General features: G+C 36.2%; 1 protein-coding gene across 4 annotated transcripts in view; it reads right to left on the bottom strand.

The window, feature by feature from the left end:
• Positions 1-3218: 3218 nt before the first annotated feature.
• Positions 3219-23526, bottom strand: part of LOC110467738 (YTH N6-methyladenosine RNA binding protein C2) — a 30725-nt gene continuing 10417 nt past the window's right edge. For all 4 annotated transcript variants that reach the window (XM_021524994.4, XM_085567702.1, XM_085567701.1 and 1 more), the window contains 23 exons: positions 22166-22273; positions 20932-21080; positions 20415-20550; positions 19874-20000; positions 19553-19618; positions 18405-18583; positions 18134-18230; positions 17966-18053; positions 17800-17880; positions 16092-16174; positions 14939-15044; positions 14689-14808; positions 14071-14343; positions 13573-13699; positions 12442-12647; positions 11846-12041; positions 10697-10806; positions 9124-9410; positions 8529-8706; positions 7449-7652; positions 5426-5608; positions 4155-4254; positions 3219-3997 (listed from right to left, as the gene is read on the bottom strand). In XM_021524994.4, the coding sequence (XP_021380669.2) occupies positions 4192-4254; positions 5426-5608; positions 7449-7652; positions 8529-8706; positions 9124-9410; positions 10697-10806; positions 11846-12041; positions 12442-12647; positions 13573-13699; positions 14071-14343; positions 14689-14808; positions 14939-15044; positions 16092-16174; positions 17800-17880; positions 17966-18053; positions 18134-18230; positions 18405-18583; positions 19553-19618; positions 19874-20000; positions 20415-20550; positions 20932-21080; positions 22166-22273 (3167 nt within the window). In that variant the 3' untranslated portion in view covers positions 3219-3997; positions 4155-4191. The remainder of the gene's footprint in view (positions 3998-4154; positions 4255-5425; positions 5609-7448; positions 7653-8528; positions 8707-9123; positions 9411-10696; positions 10807-11845; positions 12042-12441; positions 12648-13572; positions 13700-14070; positions 14344-14688; positions 14809-14938; positions 15045-16091; positions 16175-17799; positions 17881-17965; positions 18054-18133; positions 18231-18404; positions 18584-19552; positions 19619-19873; positions 20001-20414; positions 20551-20931; positions 21081-22165; positions 22274-23526) is intronic.

Consider the following 23526-nt stretch of genomic DNA (forward strand, 5'->3'; position numbering starts at 1 on the left):
GAAGGGGGCCATGTAGAGGTAGGACACCACTCCCCTGGGACAAACATCCTTGTTCTAGTCACTGGAGGTAAACACAATGCACTACAGCAAAAGGGCAGGAATGAAGCCAAGAAGTGAGCATGGGCTGTAGAGCAGAGTCGTGGCCATGCAAGAACCTACTACAAAATCTCTAACCCCAGAGGCTCTGACCTCTGACTTCCAGAAAGGTCTGAACAAATGGACTGTGCATGACAACTGATTGGCATACAAAGCAAGAAACCTGGCTTCCGAGCAGGGAAGCCCACCCATAAAAAGGAACCTCATTGTGGGCAGTGCTCCCAGGACCATGGACATCTATCTCATCATCTGCATCAACAATGGAACCAATAATGACATATCATCTGGATTGATGCGGGAACCAGTACTGCTGATCTCCTTTTCTCTCCCCCTCCCTCTCTTTAACTCACCTCTCCTTCTCTCCCATCTCTTTCACCATACCCTTTCTCCCAAACCCTGTGTGATGTGTATATAGGGTAGGCTAGGGACTGACATAGCAATTTCCATGCCAAGTGTGTAGTTTAGAACCAGGACTAGTGGTCTAGTGCACTTCCCCCCCCCCCCCCCCCCGCCCCCCCTCCCGCTCCCTTTCTCTTTCCTTCCATTTAATTCATGTTTTCTTTTCTCCCTTCCCTTTCACCCTGCCATTTCTCCCGAACCCTCTGCCTCGTGTATAATAGGGTAGGGTATGGACTAATACAGCAATTTACATGCCTAGTGTGTAAGTTACTAATAAAACTTGGTGAGGTTTTACAGACTCTGTCACTTTTGCAGTTCCTTTTGATCACGAACATTTACAAGTCTTGGATGCTTTCTTCTCCATAAAGGGGGATTCACAAGGGGGTGGTTTCACCATGGACACACTAATTTAAGTTCTGTCTCAAGAAGTTTTCTTCCTCCCATTTTTGGGCATCTACTGGACCAGTCCTGCAGGAGAGGACTGAGGAGGATGCCAGTGGAGGGGAACACAATCCCCAGCTGTTGGGGCAGCCGCAGTGAGCAGGGAAGAGCCACAAGCTCTGGGAGCTTGGGGGCTGCACTGCTCCACACCTCGTCCTGTGGCACATACACAGTGCACAGGAGCCATATTCCTGTACGAGTTTCCTGTGTGGTCTTCACTGGGATCCAAAGGCCCAGCCAGCAGTCCGCTGCCACACTGGACTAGGCACACAGCATGTCTGTGGCAGTTCCCCTGGGCAAGAAGGATCCAGAACTGCCTTTGCCCAGCCTGGAGGAGAACATCAGCAGGACACATCTGCCAGGCCCTGAGAAGAATGAGAAGAATCTGAGTGTCATCTCCCAGACAGAGCTTTCTCATGTGCTGAAGGCCAGCAGCCACGTAGGCTGTTGTGCATCCCAGGAGACGTATATCAAACACTGGAGCTGTATCACAGAAAATATTCCTCACAAGAAACTACCAGGATCTAATCATTTTGACTACCTCCCAGACCCTACTTCCCAGTTGGATCTGGCACCCTTTTCTACATCTGATACAATCCCAAGGAACTTTTAGAAGGTACTTTTTAAGCTTTCAACCTCGCTAACAAGGTCTTGCCTGACACGGTAGGCCACTTCTCGCATTACACTTCATTTAGGCCTTGGATCACCACCAAATGGTAGACAGCTGATTTTTCCCTCTAATTTAAGACCTCCAGAAGCAGTGTATCAGCCAGCTTCACTCCTTCTGTATTTGGTACTAATTACCTGTAATCCAGCCAAACAGAGTATAAAAGCCCAGCTGCGGTAGGAGTCACAGACTACAGGCAAGGAAAGGAAAGACAGAGACACCTATTTTAATGAACACAACAAGCAGGAACCATTGTGAGACTCAGGTTCTCTCCAGCTTGGATCTGGATCTTAGTTCCATGCTGTCCTTACCCTCACTTGAAATTAAAGCAAGGAGGTCCTTATGATCTTCCAAAATCAGAGATACTATTTTATTTTACCTGTTAGTCAGCACCTTCTCTCCACCAGTAGATGTGAACCAAACCCAAACCTTAATGGTTCCCTTAAACTGTAAAGAGATACATCCCACTTTTCCCTTGGCACTGGGAATGCTCCCACAGACTGCAGAATAACTGCAGAGCCACTTCAGGTAAGATCAAGACAAAAGCTTTTATCTCCTGTTTCATTACACAGCTCTTCATATAGGTTATTTAACAGTATGAAGACATTAAAAAAAGGAAAAAAGCTGAAGGATAGAGACAGGCATCAAGTCCACAAAATCCAGTTTATGCTGAGTACCTTGTTCAACTGGAACACTGAGAAGCCGAACATTTTAGTACAGATATTCGTCCTCTTTCCATCAGTTTCAGATCTAGGGAAAAGAAGACTTCCAGCTTCTACTCTTACAAAGAAATAAGTTTACCTCTTAAGACCCTTGTAATAAGGATTGCTGCAAATGCCATGTTAATGAACAACAATGACCACTTTGATCATGTGGAGAGAAAGGGTAGCAGTCAGAGGACACAGCAAGCATGTCCCAGGCCTGTTTATGAAATGACTGCATCTTGACTGACAGAAAGAATTAGCAACATGTCAAAAATCTGACTGTTTTCCAAGAGAAGGGTTCTTACTATTTTTATATAAATTAGAGTGCTAAACTAGTAATAAATGCTTCCCAAGGAAAAAAAAAAAAGATTTTAAAGAACACTACTTGGTGTAAATGAGTCTTCAGTTCTAGATTCAAGATGAAAACATTTATATATACATATATATTATATATATATATATATATATGTTTGTTTGTTTTTTTAATGCCTAAAGATACCTTTTCTTTTAAATATTTGGCTACCTTTTTCGTCTCCTTCTCTTTCACAGCCATTCATATCCTTGGCAGCTTTTTTATTGACTTCACCAGATCCTGCAGTAACCTGTTTCAGGTCTGACTTAAATTTCTAGTGATGCTGTGCCAGAGTTAATGAACACATAGGATAGTCTGAACTATGAGAACATCCTGAGAGGACATGAGAAACTAAGAAGAAGCTCAGAAGCAGAAAAAGCTCTCAGTTTAACCTAGAGAATGAGTGTGCAGACTGAATTTGTAACGGCCTTACATTTCAGTATGTTAATGACTAAGGAAAAGCCCAATAAACCAAAACAGTAGTACAGAAGAAAGAAATGAACTTGAAAGACAAGGTATAGAAAGAAACATTGAAAACTACATTGAAAGATTAAGCAAGTTATACTGGTAATTACGTTTTATTTTGTATAAAAGAAGTAGAAATCTTTTAACAATGCTCAAGTTAGTGAACTATTAGAATACTATTAGAAAGACTGTTTAAGCTTGTCAAATGTGAGTATTTTTCTGGGCAAAAAAATTGAAACCGGAAATACCATTGGATCAATCCACACTCAAAAAAGTCTCACGTATCTTTCCCCTCTGTATTTAAACTAGAATTCAAAAACTAGTGTTCTCCAGCTGTCTAATTGTTTGTAATTGACTACATCCTTCTCTCTTGTACTGTGCATACAGAAGTTCACCAAACAATTACAGAATCTCCCAAAATATTTGGAGACATCTATTTTCAATTAATTTATTTCAATCAAACTGCAAGAATTATTAATTAACATTAAACTGGTTTCTTTCATACATTTACTGGATTGAGAATGCTTTAAATGTAAACTGTCTGCTGTGCTATTTTAAACCTACAAACAACTTACATGTGGTGCATTGCTTTAAACTTAGTTTTGAACTTTACCACATTTTCAAATATCTGCACACTACTGTAGAAAAAAGAATTCAGTCAAAAAGACTGGTGGATAACCTTACAGACATTTTTTACAACAAGGAAACACTGAAACAAACGTAAGTCTCTTTTTTTTTTTTCCACTGCTAGCTAAGAGCTAGCATGACTAAAAGCTTCAGGAGTTAGTTTGTGGTGCCACCTTCTTCCTTATCTTGGTATTGTAGGCGTGCTGCTGGTTCTAGTGGTTAGAGCTGATGTTTCAACAATGTCAGCTAGAAAAAATCAAAACGAAGAATACATTTAGTTTTCTGTGTACCTGTTCTTTCACAAGCTACAAATTACAAATGACAGTACTGCAATGATACAGCGTATGTTGATACCTTCTACTCTACCATTAAACCAAATTGCAATTCACTAAATAATAACTACCTCTATCTCATTGACATGCTTAATTAGTTGAGTTTTTTCACTCCAAAGGAATATGGTCCCAAAGCTGCAGCAACTGCTCTCCAACTTGTGGTTCCAGCTCCTAAAAGCAATTAGGAAATTATAAAAATGATTAGCACTGCTGCCATTGTGCATGTAAAAACTATCTATTACAAAATCCTTAGAAAAGGTTGCTGGTGGTCTTTCCAAAAGAATTGTTACTTTTGCTATTCTGATTTATATTAGAACTATCCCTACAAGGAGTCAACAGGTGATTAGAAACTTTCATAAGCAATCTTTGCCTACCAGTTGCTTGGGTTTGTTTCAGGCAAGATATCAGTTCTCAAAAAAGAATTTGTAAAGAAGATACCATCACTAGAACAGACACATCATACAATTTGTGCCTTCCACAGGTCACTTCCTTATTATCTAAAGATCATTGTTCTCCACATCTTTTAGGTTTGATTCCATTAAATGCAGTGGAGAATGTGGAAAGGCAGTTTACAGATAATGCAGTGGCTCTTGGTGGAATCATAGACATTAATATAACTCACTTATTTTTGATATTGTTCAGATTCTTTATATCTTAAAAGCCACCTAGAGGAGAGGCACTGTCAACTTCAACATGTGCTATGTTCCTTTCCGTGTTCTTACAGTATGCTCTTTTCCTTATTCTTAAAACTGAAGAGGTTTTGGGGAAGTAGTGAGAAGACAATACAAAAAGCTTAGCTCCAGAATCTTGTATCAAGATGTTTTGGGAGGGGACTGAGGAGAATGAAAGAACTGACACAGAGAATTCTGCAAATTTTTTTCTGGCTTTTTGTAGTTGCATTTAGCTTTAATAAATTGGAGAACAGTACTAAGCCTTATTCTGCCTCAAATATCAAGATTCCCTTGAGGCTTTACTGAAAATGCAAACCTCTTATGAACAATTATTTGGATATGACAGACTATTTTAACTTAGGGAAGACATCTGAATCAAACAGAAACAAGCCTCCAGAAATTAAAAATAAAACACCAACAACACATAATTTATTTTGGAAAAATGCAGCTTTAAATATAATTTTTCTAACAACATTAAGCATGACACTGGTTTGATTTTAATAAATCTACTACTGCAAGAGTAATTCTGCATTAGCAGCAGCTACAATTTGCACCAAGAAACTGTGATTCAGATTAATAAATACATGAGCACAGTTGAGTTCAAGGCTGAACAAGCTAATGAAGAAAACGCAGTTCAATAAGTAAAGAAGAGTTTAGAAGAGAAGTACTACCTGGCCATCTCTGCTTATTTGTACTTTCTTATTGTCATTCCAAGGGTTGAGCAAATGATGAGCAAACTGAAAAGGAATGCTTTCTTTTCGGATCCATTCCACCTTAAATACACCTCCAAATCCAGCAGATCCCCAGTCCTGACTTTTCTCACACCCTATTGATGAACCCATTCTCGCAAAACCCTGGAAGAAAAATTTAAATGTGAAAGAATGGACATAATAACAGCCTATCTATTTATGCTGGAATTAAATAAATGAGTGGACTTCATATGAAACTTTCAAATTAGTCTTAGTGATTAATTCAAACACTTACACACATGAAGCTGGATCTTCCAAAATGTTTGCATCTAGAAAGTCAGAAGTATAATTTGTTTTTCCCACTTTAAATATACCTTCTAGAATTTGACCATAAAGGATGTCTTTCAATTTCATCTCTCACAATTACCATTCAAGGGACTTTTTTAAGCTTTGTAACAGAGGTTGAAAAGCTGTAGTAAAAAGTGCCAGGTATCAGGATGCATGTTCTATGTCCACTAGCTATTCCTTGCTATTTATACTAAATCCTTTCAAAAATTCCTTCCTTCCTTCCATCCTTCTTTCCCTTATTCCCTCTTTGTTAACAAATTTTCATATACAATTAAAAATGTGGAGCTGTTCTGCAAAGAAATAAGTCAAAGTGATTAAAGGTCCTTTTTTAATGAAGCTGAATTAAAGTCCAACAAGACAGTATTCATAAATGAAATTAAAGAAAACACAAATCCAAGATTGCATCTAACTTACTTAAGGATACCCTTTAAACACACACACCAAACAAACTAAAAATAAACCCAGGCCACACAGAATGTATCAACTGTTCAGGCAAATTTACCAAGTTATGACTTAGGAGTCCAAGAGATGCAGCGCACTGCCTGAAGTTACCAGCACACACTGCTGCTCTAAGTCATGCAGTCCTAGACAGCTCAGTCTTAAATTAAAATCAATGAAAATTAATAAAGGAATAGATGAAAAATACAGGTAGAAAGTAGAGACATCTAATGGAAGAAAATATTACTAGAAATTTTAATCTCATATTCCTATGAAGATTCAGTGCATTGTCAAAAATGGAAGGGCAAGGCAACACAATCCACCTACATCCTGACTTCAGTGTGTCCTCCCCTCCCAGCCTTCTTGTCAAGGAGCACCAATACAACAGCCCATTTTCAGATTCAACTGGCATGCTGAAAATTACTTTCCAATACAGCATTTGCATTTGCCAAATCACTGTACACAATTTTCACCACAATTCTTCAGTGGAATCATCAAGATCTCTATGTTTGGACTGATAATTACATTTTAAGTTTAGCTGACTTCTATTAATAGTTCATAATATATAAAGAGGTAAATTGAACTTTTTTTACTTGGAGCAATTGAATTTAGCAGGCCCTACAACACAGTTAACCTCCAACTTTGCACCAGCAGGTCAAGTCTGCACCTTTAAACTGGCCACAAATTTTTCCAAGTTGTTGACAAATACCTCACAAAATGTGAACTCATTCTTCCATGCGGACTGGAAGAAACATGGCCATGACTTTCCAGCTTCCTAACTTTGAGAAACCACAGTTCCAGCAGAACAGTTTTTATTAATATTTTTATTAAAGACATATGGGTTCCCTGGCTTTAGAAAGCTGCAGCTTACAACTTTTAGCATGCAGAGAAAAAGGCAGCAATCCCCTGCTTTGTATGGATTTCTTTGTTTGCTCCACTGCTGCTGTTTTAAAGCATTTATGTAGGTAGAAACATTATTCTGATTCATTAAGTTTGGCAGCAACTTAGTTTCATCCTTTGATGGAAAAACTGAGTTCATTAAAAGGGACTATTTTGGAGAAGAACAAAATACTCTCCCTCAGCAACCAGAGACATTGGCACAATACTTATTAGAAAGTCAGAAGTCATAAGCAAAGCCCCCATACTGTAAGACAGCCATTTGCTGCACTCTCGTAAACCATCAACCACCACCAACAGTTGGTATCAGCTAAGGACTCACCTGGAAGTGTCCAGAGCCTTGAACAGAAAAGATTAAGTAAACCATGCTGCTTTGCCAAAAGGCTCCATTCAGTTTTCTTTCGTTACTTGGAGTAGTGGACCATATTCCCTTCTGCTGAGAAATCTCAATGTTCTGCAAGTTGCTGCTTTTCATTATGAAGTACCGAACTGGAGTATTTTGTCTTGGTGAAGACGATTTGGAAGCCTGAAAGAATTAAATTAAATTAATAAATACAATAAAATAAACCAAGCTTTAGTTCTGAAATTCTACACACTTGCAGAAAGACCCATCAAGGAGTTTTTCTTCTCCTCACCAAGACTATACAAGAAATATACTATCTATCAGCTGTTCCTGTCAGAATTGACTTGAAAGTACATTTACATCTATTTTACATTTTTAAGCATTTTTCAAAATTATAATTAATTCATGAGGGGCAGCAAACAATTATGACAGAACATGTCTACAGAGTCTAGTGATTAGTTACAATTTTTTGAAGTCTGAGACAGCTTCAGATGACACAAAATTAATCACTCTACACAGTAGCTTGTAGCACACTTGCATTTCCATTTTCAGGAATTTTATTCAGCCCTGTAACACTGACTGAATTTAAAAAATACAGGGAGAAAATAAGCTCACTAAAAATGTAGTATGCTTTATTTAAAAATCATCCAAAAAACTGCCAAGCAGTCATAATGAGGCAGATAATACAAAACTTAAAGAGAATCAATACCAATGTAGGCTATAACAGAAAGAAAGTTCAGAAATGTATGTACTGTACACACTGCCACTGTTTATTACACCAAGTTTTAAAAAGAAAAACCCTCAAAACTGGATTTTTTTTTCTACTTTGAATAGCTGTACTTCAGAAGTCTGCAAAGAATAACATTTTTACTGTATTAAACTAGTATAACGAGGACATTATTCTTGATTTTTGATTCCAAAAGGAATATTATGTGGTTGTTAACAATGAAAATCTAAGTTAGGTTCTTAATTTATCAATACAACACCTGATAGTTGCTGAAAGATATCAGCAAGAGATTCTATTGATTTTGAAGAGCAGGGTAGTATGTTTATGAGTACCTTTCCAGATACTGGAGAAGATGGACTAGCGCAGGGGTCCGGGAAGCTACTGCTGTCTGCAGACTTCACTGATGATTGATCTGACCTGTCATCTGAAGTTTGTTTGGAGTGCAAAATATTTTTTCGTTTGTATTTCTTTGGCTGATGAAGTATGGGACGTGCAGACCTCATCAGATCTCTAAAAAGTAAAGGTAGATACACAACAGACTGTGAGTTTTGCAAGAGGTCACAGAACAATTCATATCTACATATCAGCCTACTGGATGACCACATCTATTACAGTAGTTCCAAAACATATTAAACACTAAATAAAAAAGGATGCATTCATTCTGAGTGTTATAGTTAAACCTCTTCTGCTACTTCCCAAGGAGCACAACTCATGGACACTACTTCTGACTGCTCTCCTAAACAGCCAGCATATATATTAAATAGTTCTCAATGAAATCACAACTACAACACAGCATAGGACAGTATCAAAGCTTTCAGCTGTATTTATATTGTTTATTTTTTCTTAATACTAGCAGAAATTCAAGTGATCTTTTTTATAGATAAATAAATTATAAGCTACAGTCTCTGGAAGATCTCAACATCTTACTTTTCAGCATGAAAGCAGTCAGAGAATTCAGTTTCTGCTGTACTTCTGGTGTTAGTTGACCTCCATGTAGATGGTACAAGACGATCTTCAGAAGCCACAGGTCTTGGTCTCTGGCCAATTCCTGAAGGCTGCTGCAGACCTGCAGACTGTTCTTCAGCAGTTAAAACAGCTACAACTGCTCTTACAGTTGCTTCATCAACTTGAGACCATGGTTTAGAAGGAGCTCGCATTCGACGCAGAAATAAGCTGTGCCACTTCTGTCTGAGTTGCAACAGCAAAACAGCAGCCTGTAATGAATTTCAGTTCTGTTAAAGACTAATAAAAATATATATCAGTTAGGCAAATGGTATCCTCTGTCCCTCCTATCAGGCAGCAGCTGGCATTCTGCCAAACTGAAAGGCAAGAGTAAGGTCTCAGGAAGGGGAAGAAAGCCTCACATTTAAATTATGCTGTTATCTTTTCTCTCCTCAGGTCCAAGAAAATGTCTAAATAATTTCATGTTGAACTGCACAAAACTTAAAATTCTATTATAAACATAGAGGATTTTTCATTTTTCACTTTAAAAATTTATCTTCTCTTTAAAATCAGCCTTTTCATGTTTAATGCCCTTCCTGCCAGTTCAGTTTGTATTTATGGGCTCTTTTGACATACTTGATGGAAAAGACCTCTGGTTACTCCGCCTTCTAACACAACCAGAGCTTCGCAATAACCAGAAGACTTGTATCTTCAAAAGCTGGGGGCTTTTTTCTTCTTTTCATAAAATCTGACAGCAATTTTCTTTCAGCAGTTCCAGTTTCAGACGCTCCATTTTAGTCAAGCAACTTTAATCATCCTCTCAGAAAAGGAAACACACAATATGCCATTTTTACTGTTCTCTCAACTCCTGCTCAGATTTTGTGTAACCCAGCTCAAGCTAAGGTCTCGTGAGCTGGGAGCACCACACAGGCCGTACAGGTGACCACAAAGAGCAGAAGAGCCATTATGCAGCCACCATCTCCTGCAGTTTGCTGTTCCCTGCAGCCATTTTCTTTTGTCTGGAAGTTTCTTTAGAACCTCCTAACTTATGGAAATGGATCAAACTGCCAAGATGGAAATTATAAAACATCAGTGCTTCTGAAGCAGATCCAACAGCAGCTGACTGCTGAGGCTTCCCTGTGTGATAAGTGAGACAGCTGCACCATGACAGAGGAAGAAGGATGAACAGTTGCAATTGACTAGGTACTAATTGTTTCTTTGCTCACAGGTGCAAAATTTAAGAATCATGGGTTGTTACAATCCATAGGAAGCCCTACAACTTGGATACTGAATATATGAATTCACACAATTGACTAACCTGGGCAAAAGGGATACTGAGTCCATGTTTGTATGATTTTCAGATTTCTTACTGAACTCACAAGATAAAGGTTAACTCATTTAGTATGTTTTCCTGTAAATTTGAGAGACCTGAAGGGATCACAACAGCCATTCTTACAGAAAATTTCTGGTTATCCAACTGTTTTAAGAATCTTTTTAGGACAGCATGGCATGAGTATTCTTCTACACAAAACAGGCACGGATGTGATAGATTACGTACTTCAGAGTCCAGTTTGAGGTGGAGCCATTCATCTAGCTTCAGTAATGATACATTAGAAGTTGTTCTGTCCTCCATCTCACTGTCACTGCTATCACTGGGTACCCTGTCTCCTGAATTAAGTATAAAAAGTGTATTAACATTTCTGTATTATTTACATACAAAAACTTGAACATTACTGTATTACCAGCAATAAGCTGATTTCCCTTCTGAATTTTCACTTAAAATGTAAACATCTGTAAGCACACTTTTTCATTTCTGCATATACCTCCAGGGAAGGTCTTTGCTTCAGTAAGGAGAACAAATTCCTAGAACTCTTAAGGGCCCTACCACATAAACACTTATACTGATGTGATCTGACTCCCTCTGATGTACCTTCACCAATAACAAGCCATTATCAAACTTCTGCCTGAAGTTGTTCGTAAAACCACACATTGCTCTATGTTTATATCTTAGTATAACAATTAAGGAAAAAAAATTATAAATGCACAAAGTTATTTAGGATTCCTTTTTCAAAGTGCAATTCAATCCACATTAACATTATTTTAAGGGTAAACAATTTCAGAGCAGTCAGGAAAGTCAGCTTAGACTATTACTTCAAACTAGTATTTCTTCTTCTATTCTTACAGTACTCCAATTAAATATAAAAAAGGAGATTTTAATACATTCTCTACTATTTCTAGCCAATAATGTGGTTAATTGACATTAAAGTTATCAGCAGAAAATAATCTTAAATATGCATGTGTCAACTGAAAGCAATATGATTATTTGCCACATTAACTGTAACTACATTGTTCAGTTTGAATCATCTGGTTCAAAATATCAAATAAACTAGGCTGTAGAAAAAATATATGTACTGCACTTCTCAGCATTTATACTGTCTTTAGGTTGCATTTTTTTATTTTTTTGAAAACTATACTGTAATTTCTTAGACTCCAGAACTGTAAATGTTACAAACTTAGAACGATTCACAAAACTCAAGACATTTGTTACACAGCCTATAAATTATTCCTAAACAACTGCAGGAGCTACATATAGCTCTGTCATTTTAAGAATTAGCCAAAATATGTAGAAAATAGACTTGAAAAGTTTTCCAAATCACGTACTAGTATAATACCAATGCAAACATTACAAATCCAGACACCAGTATACCTTGACAGGAGAAAGAGGCCTGTAAAGCACTAATTGGTAACCTAGCTGGTCCGCAGAAGAGAGCAACAGTGACGGGTGTTACAACAGAGCAGCACCTGATGTTTGCTATCCTGTGAGCTCTCGTCATTTCATCATATATCAGCCAGTCTGTAGGGAGTGCCTGGACAGCTGCATTTTGGCCATTCACTGGGAGAATCTGTGCAGAAGCAAATAAGACTAGGTTATTTTATTGTCTGTGTGTAATTCAAATAAATTTTAAACATAGTTCTTACATTATGTATGTAGAAATAAATACATATATATTTACATACAAAAGAATAAAAAAAGCACAAGTGTATTCAACCAGATTTAAAAGTTAGCCTAGCACCTCAGAGGAATTTTGCTTTAAAAGAAATACGAGTTTCAGAGCAGAACTTTTTCCTCATAGCCATAAGCAGAGATTGTTACCTCATCCAAATACTTCTACAACTAGCCTTTTCTTTTTACTATTTTTCCTTGTTCCACTTAGCAAGCAAGACTAACTGAAATACTGTAAAAATAAACCAACTCCAAATTTTCATTTTTCATATTTTCTAGGAAGTCCAAAGTGTCTTTACCTTTTTATACTGAGGTTGACTAAGAACAGAGGTAGGATGAAATCGCACTTTCTTCTCCTTCGGTGCAGTTAAAACCAGGTTCTCTCTGTCTACATGCACAAGATTGGGATACATCCCAGCCACTAAGGCAGCTTTAACTACAGCCCAGTTTTCAGAGTTAGTATTAACATCTCTAATATCAGCTCCTCCTCTGGCTCTAACAAAACCTGAAGAAATAAAGAGATCAAAACTGTGTTATATTTGCTTGTATTTAAGATCTACTTCTTTGCTTCTCAAAAGGAATTTGAAAAAAAAAGTGAAATAAACTACAAATTAGTTGAATTTTTCACCACTGCCAACATTAACAGCACCAAGAAGAAACCCTTACACTGAAATCCTTCCTGGTAAGGGATTTCACACTAGCATAGAATAAAAGTGGTTTTTACAATACTTCTTAGCTTAACAGAATATTAGAAATAGTATAGTTTAATTGCAACTTGTTTACAACTTAGAGTAAGTGGACCCTGCTCAAAACCTAGAGTAGGTGAACTTTAAATATAGTGTAGGTGAACTCTTTGTTAGCATGAACAGCTAAACAGGTGAAGTAACAGCTATCTCCGGATAAAGGCTGAGACTTTGGAGGGCCCCAAGGCTGGAATATAACAGCAGGTAATGGGCTTCCACACGGAGACAGTGGAGGACCCCCAGCCATAAATTGCTATTGGATCAAGAGAAGCACACAAGGAGTAAGCACGGCACAGGAAGATATAGCACACTGACAGCAAGGGATAAAGGGATTTCTTTATTCAGGACACACTCCAGGGACATCCAGCTTAAGCTGAAATGAACTGACTCTGCCTCATAACCTAGGGTATGAACTCATCTGAACAACTGCTTCAAAAAAAAATTACTGGAACATAAAAACATACAAGGATACATGTCTCACACTGCACGACAGCAGGATGTTGAAGAGTCAGGGTACTTTCAGTTATGACAGCTGTTCCCCATCCACATTTTCTCACCCTAGCATCTCCCCCATGCCCAGCATGACTATGTACTTAGGAAGGAAAATGGTAAGTGAACACTATTTTCCTTACAGCTTTTTTACACTTAACTCTAAAATTATGTTAGAACTTTTTCCAACCTATTTACCTGAAGCTCTAAGCTGGCCAAGCAACTGTGTTCTCATTCCTAAGATGATCTGCATTGTGGCTTGAGACAGGAAGTTCTTTTCACAGAAGGCTCTTTCCCAGCCATCACTGCATGCCTTCTGCCACGCCTGTAAAGAGTAATTTTTTACGTCAATAAAACTAATCAAAGTAAATATAGCCAACTTGATTTATTTAACTACTAGTCTTTTTTAACCCGTTCCCTAACCAAAAGGTAACAATAATTATGTTAAGTTCATTATGTTATTACAGAGATCACTATATCAAGGTCACTATTTTAAATTACCCATGTAACAGGATATAAAGTGGCATCTTGCTGCAACTTACAGAATTTAACCAGGTTTGAAAAGGTCAGACAGAATGTGTCCCTCAGAAACCTGTAAGTCCAATATACAGGAAGGCCTGTCTACCATTCTACACCCAGCTTGGCTAGTTGGTCATTTACTCTGACGAGTGAACAGTTCTCATTCTGAAAGGATACCTGGAAAGCCCTGAGAAGCACCATGTGGTCACTGAATGTCCCGGCAGCAAAGCGCTTCCTGCACAGCACGGCTGCACGCTTTTGGGAGGCCAGCGTGGGCAGCACAAAAGGGTCTCGGTAGGCAAGAGCACAGGCAATGGTCAGAACAGGATCCAGGCACTTCAGAACTACAGCATACAACACCATTTTACCAAGGTGTGGCTCTACAGGTAATTCAGTGAGGTGATAACCAAGTTCAGTAAGATCTTCCCAAGGGTCCATGGCATCTATAGTCTGTTTGGAAAAACAAACAAACAAACAAACAAACAATGGGGATGTAGGGCAAAGGGGAAGAAGGCAAAAGGGGGCAAAATTAATTTATAATGAAAGCAGAAAAGATATGAATATTGGACATTACCTAGATTTGCTCCCAAATACTAAAGAAGTAAGTCAAACTAGTTTCAGGTCAAGATTTTACAGTAGTTCCTTCCTTTAACATGGAAAAATACATACTTACACACAAAATTAAAACCAACAAAAATTCAAAGCATCCTTAAGTAAGTGAACAAGATTTTCAGTACATCACACCACAAATATTAATTAAACACAATTCCCATTCAAATGTATTCCTCTACTGACCTTGAGCATCTGCAGAGCGTTTTTAACAATTAAAGCTGGTGGAGGATCAGGAGCTTTCATAAGAAAGTCAACAACGGAACAATTAATTGGAGCCAGAAGTTTTGTATGTAAACAAAGCTCCTACAAATTAAAAAGAAGAAAAATGCTATTAAGGTTTGGGAAAAAGAAAACACACACCTTTTTGCAGTTATTAGTATGGTCTGGTGATAATACGTTTTTTAAAAGTTGTAACTTCTAAGTGAACACACACCTGAAGTGGCATTCTTAGAAGTTCTGGAGTCTGAAATTCCAACATATTCTCAAATCGGAGCCTACTGAAGAGACGAAAACAGACTCCAGGCTGACAGCGCCCAGCCCTGGAAAATAAAATGTGGGAAGCTGTAAAAATCAGAGTTTCTTTTTTATAAAAACCCAACCAAACAAAAAACACCTACACAAACTTAGAATGCAAATGCAGAAGGTCTAAGAGAATGGTAATTTTGTTGTTAAGAGAAAGTCCTTCATATGAATTAAAAGAGTTTTCCACTACATTAATTATTTTTGACAGTATGGAAATTCATATAATTTTATTATAAGAAAATACTTTCAATAGTTCTTATAATTTTAACCCTACACCGAAAAATCTGGACAAAAAAGAAGTAAGACTTATCTAAACAAAGTGATATAATTTTTTTTGCTAACTTGAGATCAATCCAAATCTCAGCCATCTTGTGCCATAGGGAACCAAAGCTGCAAACTTTGTTTTTTCCTTTTCAAATTCCCCAGTTAGAAGTCTACATGTAAATGGTAGAATGAAGACACTAAACCGTGTGAATGAAGGAACAGAGACAGCAAATGCTCACAATTCATGCTCAGAAACCTGGAAGATAATGACAACATTTTTTCTCCAAACAGGCATTTGCTGCTACCTACATGTATAACTTCTCAGCCCAAACTGCATTGAAAAGAGAATGATCCTGACCCTCCTGATGAATATGCAAAGTAATGAATACTTTGGAGATGGTCAATAAGGAATCACTGTTCAGTGCCACTTCTAAAGAAGGGATGACAGGATATCAATTTAAAACTAGCAGTAGTCAGGCCTTTAGCCACAAACTACTATGGCTGCTGGTCCTACATGGCAGAAAGAGGAGTTAAGTTCATGGGGAAAGAACAACCAAGATCTAATGTAAGTTCTGGGACATTCCTGAGTACTGCTTTCCTGTATCTTGGGAAATCAGTCCAAGAAAATACATGCTGACTCTTTATTTACTGCAAGTAAGAAGTAGCAGCAACTGTTCAACATGATACTGGACTAGCCTAGAAATATTACCCAATGTGGCTGCTATAGGTTTGCACTTTACACTTAACATACGGGATAGTTGAAAGCTGCAAAATAAAAATAAGTATCAAGCATTAATTACCTGCCTTTTCTCTGGAGAGCACTGGCTTTTGAAATCCACACCATTTTCAGCATTGTAACACAACTCAGTGCATCAAAAGACTTCTATAAAACCAGAGCAACATAAAACCATGATTAACCATGATACATGAAATAAAAAGTTCTTAATAAGCTTTTAACAGAAGTTCTTTAAAAAATAGAAAAAATATATTTAACAAACACCAGCAGCTTCTGGCACAAAGGTATGCTCTGAAGTATCTCTTTTCAGTTAAATTTGTAACACATGTTTTGCATTATCTTTGTGCTACAGTTTCCTAACTTGAAGTTTTCTTTCTAGTCTCAGTACATAATTTTGAGTCAATAAAAGATATGGACTGTATTTTGAATTACCTGTATTTTGAATGATTACATTATAAATTAGGAAAAAACATGTTATTGTATTTATTAAAATCTTTTGTCTCACTTGGAAATCATATCCTTATTTTTTTGTATTTGATGAGAAGTTACATAAAAATTGTATTGAATTATTAAATATGGATACTGATCTACTAGCAATATGCAACTGTGACGGACAAAAACCCTCTAACAGTTTAAAGTTAGAAAGTGTATGTTTATTCGATGCTGGGCAGCGTGTGGGATAGTTCCCGAATGCACACCACCCCTTCCAGCTGATTACAGGGCCCTTTTATCCACCCAAGTATTGAATACACAAAATACAAATACATATTCATAATTTTGGTACATCCCATTCCTCGTTTCATATGCTAATTACTCCAAAAGCTATTAAGGATTCGTAGTTTGTCCCTTGAAATGGGTCAGTGGTCCCTTTCATGGGGAGGGGTCCCAAAATGAGGAAGTAAATGAAGTCTTCCTTGTTCTGACCTTTCTACCTTTTCAATGCAAATATGACAAATGAACTCTTGGTAGAACTCCCATTCCTTGTCTTCAATTGGTTTCAGAACAGAGGAGGCCCACAATTGTCTTATGTTCCTAAAAGCTATTTGTCAGTTTCTATGTTCTTCATTATAAACCCAGCTAACTAAACATTGTGCTGACAAGCAATCAATTATTAGTTAACTACTAACTCTTAACTTCATCAAGGCCTCCTGATTTATTTTAATTAACTCTAGTAAGGCTTATCTCTAACAAAAATCTTAGCTCCTCTAAAATCTCTAAATTCCTTAAAGTTTATGTTACAGTATTACCATAGGAACTTTGGAAATTTGGCATGTATCTCCCCGATGAAATCTAACTTCATTTTCAAAGACATAGCTTTAAACTACCTCATCATACCATACTATCTCTCCTTTCCTTCACACTAAATTTGGGAATGGGCATTCAACACAACATAAGCAATACTTAAAAACTTAATGGATTTGATTTGGACTTGACACAACAGTAGGACAAAAGGAACTTCCAGTGCTCTCTTAAGTCTCAGGAATATGGCGGTCTAAACAGATGGACTTGTTTTAAAACAACAGAAACTGTAAATTTAAAAAAGATACATCAACATTTCAATCTACAATAGTTTTTACAAGGTTTATTAACAGCTAATTATTTAAAATATTTTTCATAAAAAGAATGTCAAAACTTCTGTGATGTTTGTTACCTGACATGCACTAGCTGTCAGCCTACTATAAGAAAACAGTACTTTAAAAATTTACCTATTATATATTTATAGAATAACACTAGGAAGTTTACTTGTCACAGAAAGTTTTAACTAATCATACCTCTTTCACCTTGCCTGAGTCAATAACAAATACAACATCATTGACTGTTATGCTGGTTTCTGCAATATTTGTAGAAAGAATCTGCAAATAAAACAACCAAAACTATAGTTAAAAGCAAAGACAAAAGAGATTAATACAGTATCTGACAAAGTCCTCTAAAACTTACTATTTTGCGCACACCAGGAGGTGGACTTTTAAGCACTTTCTTCTGATCCAAAGTCTGCATATTTGAATGAAGTATGACAACCTGATATCTAATGCAAGACAAAGAGCACATTTAAGTATTTTTAGAAGACACAATGAAAACCTCAACCATAGGAACCAGAGGCTTTACCTCTGCGCATTGTCAGCAAATCTCCTGTCATCAAGAAGAATACGGTCCCTCAAGCTAACTATCTCATCATATCCAGGAAGAAATATTAAAATCGCTCCTGAAAGAGAAGCAGGTTTGCAGAGTTAAACAGCAAATTCACTTAAAATATGCATCAGTACTGTGCAGAAAGGCATTTGGAAGGTTTTAACTACTTAGTGTTTCCAAAAGAAGGGTGGGATTCATCAAAGGCTGAAAGTACAAGAATTTACTGGTAGTGTGTGTTTATACTTACCGGTCTCACAACTATGACAGATGTTATAAAGTAAGTGCATAATAAGGTCCAGATCCACCTTTTCATCATCAAAACTGTGATGATAAGCTGTCAATAGTTCTCTATCCTCTGCACTAAGGTCACTACCACTTGTTCGGACCAGAGAACTTTCATCCAGATTTCCAAAACCTGCTGAAGCACTAAAATAGAAAAATGCACAGATCAGAGTCAAGGCTGTTTGTTTCAGGTTTGCATTCAGCCACCAATGTAGATCAACATGAACAAAACTACTCCTTTCAAATTTTAAAGTGTAGCAGAACAGCACCTCCAAAACACTATTACTGGTCACTGGTTTAAGTGTAATCCAACAAAGCATGAAACTTCAATTTTTAGCATAACTTTAATTTCCTTACTCTTTATTGAAACACAGCCATAAACAAAGCGTCAGAATTCAAAGTATAAAGACACTACTTGTTTACCTGTTAAATAAAAAGTATCTAAAAGAAATGTTTTTCCAAATGTTTTCCCCCCCATAAGCAGGTACTACGCCAACGGAAACTACACTAAAAAGTGTTCTAAAAATATTAAGTCTCTGCAAAATGATAACTGAACTGTAACTGTGAGTTAATCAGAAACCATTATATACTACGTCATTCTTGAAAGACCTAGTATAAATGTTACTTCTACTGAGTTTCTTTAATATGGCTACTATGTATAGACAACAATGTATAGACAAAAACACAACAGGTTTGTTTCCTAAATAAGCATCTGAAATTAAAATGGTACATAGTAGAATCATTATCTCTATTTATCTAAGTCATTATACTCATATCCTGCCTAGACATATAATCATGATAGCAATGCCTACATCAAAATGATAAAAATAATATGAAAGAAGTCTACACCACTCTAACTAAATTTATCCTAGTATTTGCACATAATCAATGTGCAAATTGAAAATCAAACATAATCAATGAAATATACTGAATACAAACACATTTTTTTTTAAAAAGCATGTTTTTGAAACATTCCTAATCTCAAATAAATCCTGCTATTTAGGTCAGATTTAAAGGAATAAAAAGCTAAAAACTGTTCTGCTTAGAAGACAAAATGCAAGTTTCCCTTCAACATTTCCCTTTAACTGTTTCTAGAAAGCAGCTGTAGCTTACCTGTAGGATTCCAACAGATCAACAACCTCAGTCTGTCCAAAGTGCTTAGCCCAGTCCACAGCCATCCTGAAAGAGTACAGAGAAATCTTTTTTAAACAACTTGCTTCAAAAGACACACAGCATAAGACTCTGAATTAAGAATTCAATTTATAATTTCAGGAATACAATGTGATAAACAGAAGTTAGAATATGTTTCGAATGTCAAAATTTAGTATTGCTTACAGGTAAGTTAGCAATTAGTCTCTTAAGTTAACAATTAGTTTAAATGTTAAAGAAAATTCTTTGTCATTTGTATACTGACAAATCTATGTTTGTTTTTACCAGCCATTAGATGATCTGCAGTGGATATTTGCTCCCATACTGATCAGCTGCTCTACTTGACTCAAAAAGCCTCTCCCTGAAGCAATCATTAGTGCAGTTGCACTGGTTTCACTGTGCCTATAATCAACTGAGAATTACAAATGAATATATAAATAAACAAATAAACCAGCAAACCAAATGAAAACATTCTTTGTTTTTCACCTCAATGTGGTATGAATGTGGCTTACATGACTTTTAAAATCCAGGCCAGACTGAATTTGTTTTCTGACTTTATCCCACCACTCAGTTCACATGAATTTAACACTACTTTAAACACACAGCAGCATCTGTTAATACTTCAAAACAAGTACAAACAAAAAATAAATAAACAATTCATTAATTGTGCTGATTCTATCCACTCTTCCAATAGGCATCAGAATTCAAACCTAACAACATTTGAAACTGGAGATAAGGCATCCACAGGCAACTAAAGTCATTTTGTTATAGTTTTTTTTCCCTTCTGTAATAAGATGTTATTTATTATAAAAATGAAGTTACTTACCACTGACATTTTCAGTTAAAATGAGATGGAACACCTGAGCAAAGGCATCAATGTCTTTATGTAACCAGATGTCAGAAAGACAAGAATCCATTTCTTTTATTAACCATAGTTCAAGGCAATTTGCATCTTTTTCAGTCTGAAGAGAAAAAACAGTATTGGAAGATAGATGTCTTCCAAGATTTACCTTTATTCTCATATATTACACAGGAAAAACTGGAACAATTGCTTTTCCAACTAACAATAAGAAATCCAGCATTCAAGTACCAGTTAAAGCATTTATTGCATCCTGCAAGTACTTTAAGCAATGATAGGTTGACCATTTAAACTGAACAAAAGTTGTGTAAAACCATTGTAGAGTGAAAAGCACACTTTGGCTAGAGTAGTTTTTGATAATTTAAAAAAAAATCATCTATAAAATAAGCTAATATCCTTCAAGAAATTCTACAGGAATAGTATCTTTGGAAAACAGTCTTTAAAGCACATTTAAACACATCACCCAACAAGAGGAAAAACTTACCAGTTGATTAAATACCGTGTCACCATCATCACCCAACAGACTACACTCTTCAGTTGCCCTTGGGACAAATCTTGGTCTCTCAGGTTCCAGCTTACTATTATTTTCTCGAGCAGAACACCACTCAGTAAGAGTGCTTTGCTGTTTTTCTTCTACAATGCATAAAGGATTTACAAAAAAAGTTTTACCATCATCCTAATTATCCATTAATTTCAGTCTTAAAAAAATAGCTGTATCTAATCACAAAGTTAAAACTATTTGATCTCTTATTTAATATAGAACATTGTAACCAGTTCAATACAAATTCCATGATTAAGGGCACCCAAAGTGCACCATTGCAAAAATCTACTATAAGAACAAGGCAAGAAATACCACTTGGTTGCTTAACCCCATTAAGCCTGTAACTTGCTGTATTCAAATGAGATTAATAAGTAACTTCTACATAATTCTCAATCCAGATCTTTCTCCAGATGTGAAATGCTAATGAGCAGTGATATAATTCTTGCATGTAATAACTTTTTGTGTACCAGTGAAAGAAACAGTAAAAGCCATCAGTGTCCCAACTGAGCTTTTCTGCCCACAGGGATCAGAGCTGAGCACCAGGATAAATCTTTAGTTAGGATTGTATGTTACAGCTTTGGACTTGGCCTTTTTAAAATTATTTTTAATGCTTATGAGAATAATTACTTTCAGCTGTCAGGAAAATTTTTCAAATACTGTGATCAATATACCCCAATATTTAATCAATTGAAAAGAACCTCCTATATTTGGTTCAAGTGTGTTACTACTCCTTGACCTAAATATGTTAAATGCATCTATGTCTATAGAATGTACTTAAAAATGTTAATAGTAAAAAACACTTCTGTGCAAGATGTACAAAATCCTGCCTTCTCTAATGGCTGCACTTAAATTTGTCAGCATATTGTATCTTATAGTGTTCATTTAGGCAAAGCCCACACATGTATGTAATTCTACCTCATAATAATTTTATTTTAAAAATATAACATTTATCAACTGAAAGAAGTAAGAATATAACTACTGAAAGCAAAAATAATTTTTTTAATCATAATTTACATCAAGAATGTAAACAGAGAGTTTTAAAGATACGTGCTGTCATCTAATCATGTCTCATTTAAAAATCTGTCTTGTAGAATTTTAGCAGAGAATCATTTTACTTGATGTTCAATCAATCAGTGAGACTCATTGTCAAGCGAGAGCAATTAGCAAGTCCACCAACCTTTCTGCTTCTCTTTTTTGTACTTTACCATCTCTTTGTTTGTATACCCAGTACTTCGTAAAATGTCCTCCAAAAACATCTCTTTAACTTCAAAAGATCTTCCTTGGACTAAAAGTAGAAATAATTAATGAAAAATTAGATATTCCCAAGCTTTGCTTTAAGAACATCAGTTCTTAAAAATAGTTTTTATAGACAGAAAAGTGAATTAAACATGATTAGGGCCTGATTTAATGAATGACTATATTCTTTGGAAAGTCTTGTTAAGAGTACCTTCACTTGAGTTTATCTTCTTCAAGCGATTGGGCCACAAAAAAAAAAAAAATCAAAAAAGGAAATGCCAGGTGCATACCTTGTTTTCCATTAAGCTCTTCCATTGTATTAAGTATTAATAGCAAGAGATAGAAGATTGACTGTTATTTACTGCAATTTTATCAAATGAGAAGAAGAAAATAAGTCACTTTTGTTTAGGTGCACAAAAAAGAATTCACTGCGTAAGCCACCTGAATTACTCAATACAAGAGCAATTAACAGAGTTTTAGCGTAAGATCCCATGAGCAGACTGCCATGTCTGTACTCAACCACCTCCTTTCATGAGAAGTGTATGAGGAGATGGACTCCTCTCAATGTCCTCAATTACTGCAGCCAATTTTGGCTTTCTTTACTACTTCCCATAGTCTTTCTTTCCTAAGAACTTACCCTGATTTCTCTTCTAACATCACTGTTTTCTAGACCTTATTTATGAATATTAAATTATGTTTCTACATAAGAATAATTTTTTATCTATTTTTGGTTCCTCAGCACAACTTAGCACTTAACACAACTAAGTTCAGATCACCTAGCACTTATCTTTCCTTCAGAAAGAACAAGATACAGTTTACATAGTTTTAGAAGCTTCTAAAAGTAATGACAAACACTGTGCTCAAAAGAAACCCACAACTAAAAAATGTTGGCTTCTATGGTCAGGATTGTGTCAGCTACTGCTGAAGAATCAAACCTTTTTCATTATATTAGTTTTTAATTCTTAAATTAGCAAAATTGGAAAAAGCATATTTTCAATTGTGAAGTCCAGTATGCAGTAAACTGAAGAAAGAGACAATAGCCAGAATTTCCAAAATAAATCTATTGATCTAAAAGGATGAGAAGCTGCAAAAAAAATAAACTGGAAAGCCACACAAAAATTACAATGAGGTTTTTCTCCTCCAAAAAATACTGCTAGATATAAAACAAGCCACAAGCCTTATTTTCCTAGGCAACAATTTAAAACTGAATATCAGAAATTAACATTTTTATGTGTAAATAAGAAAAAATAACTCCCTAAAATTAACCAATGACATGCAGAGAATTTTAAACAAAGTGAAGAA

The sequence above is a fragment of the Lonchura striata genome, chromosome Z (assembly GCF_050655825.1).
Source record: "Lonchura striata isolate lonStrDom1 chromosome Z, ASM5065582v1, whole genome shotgun sequence".
In the NCBI taxonomy this organism is placed as follows: domain Eukaryota; kingdom Metazoa; phylum Chordata; class Aves; order Passeriformes; family Estrildidae; genus Lonchura; species Lonchura striata.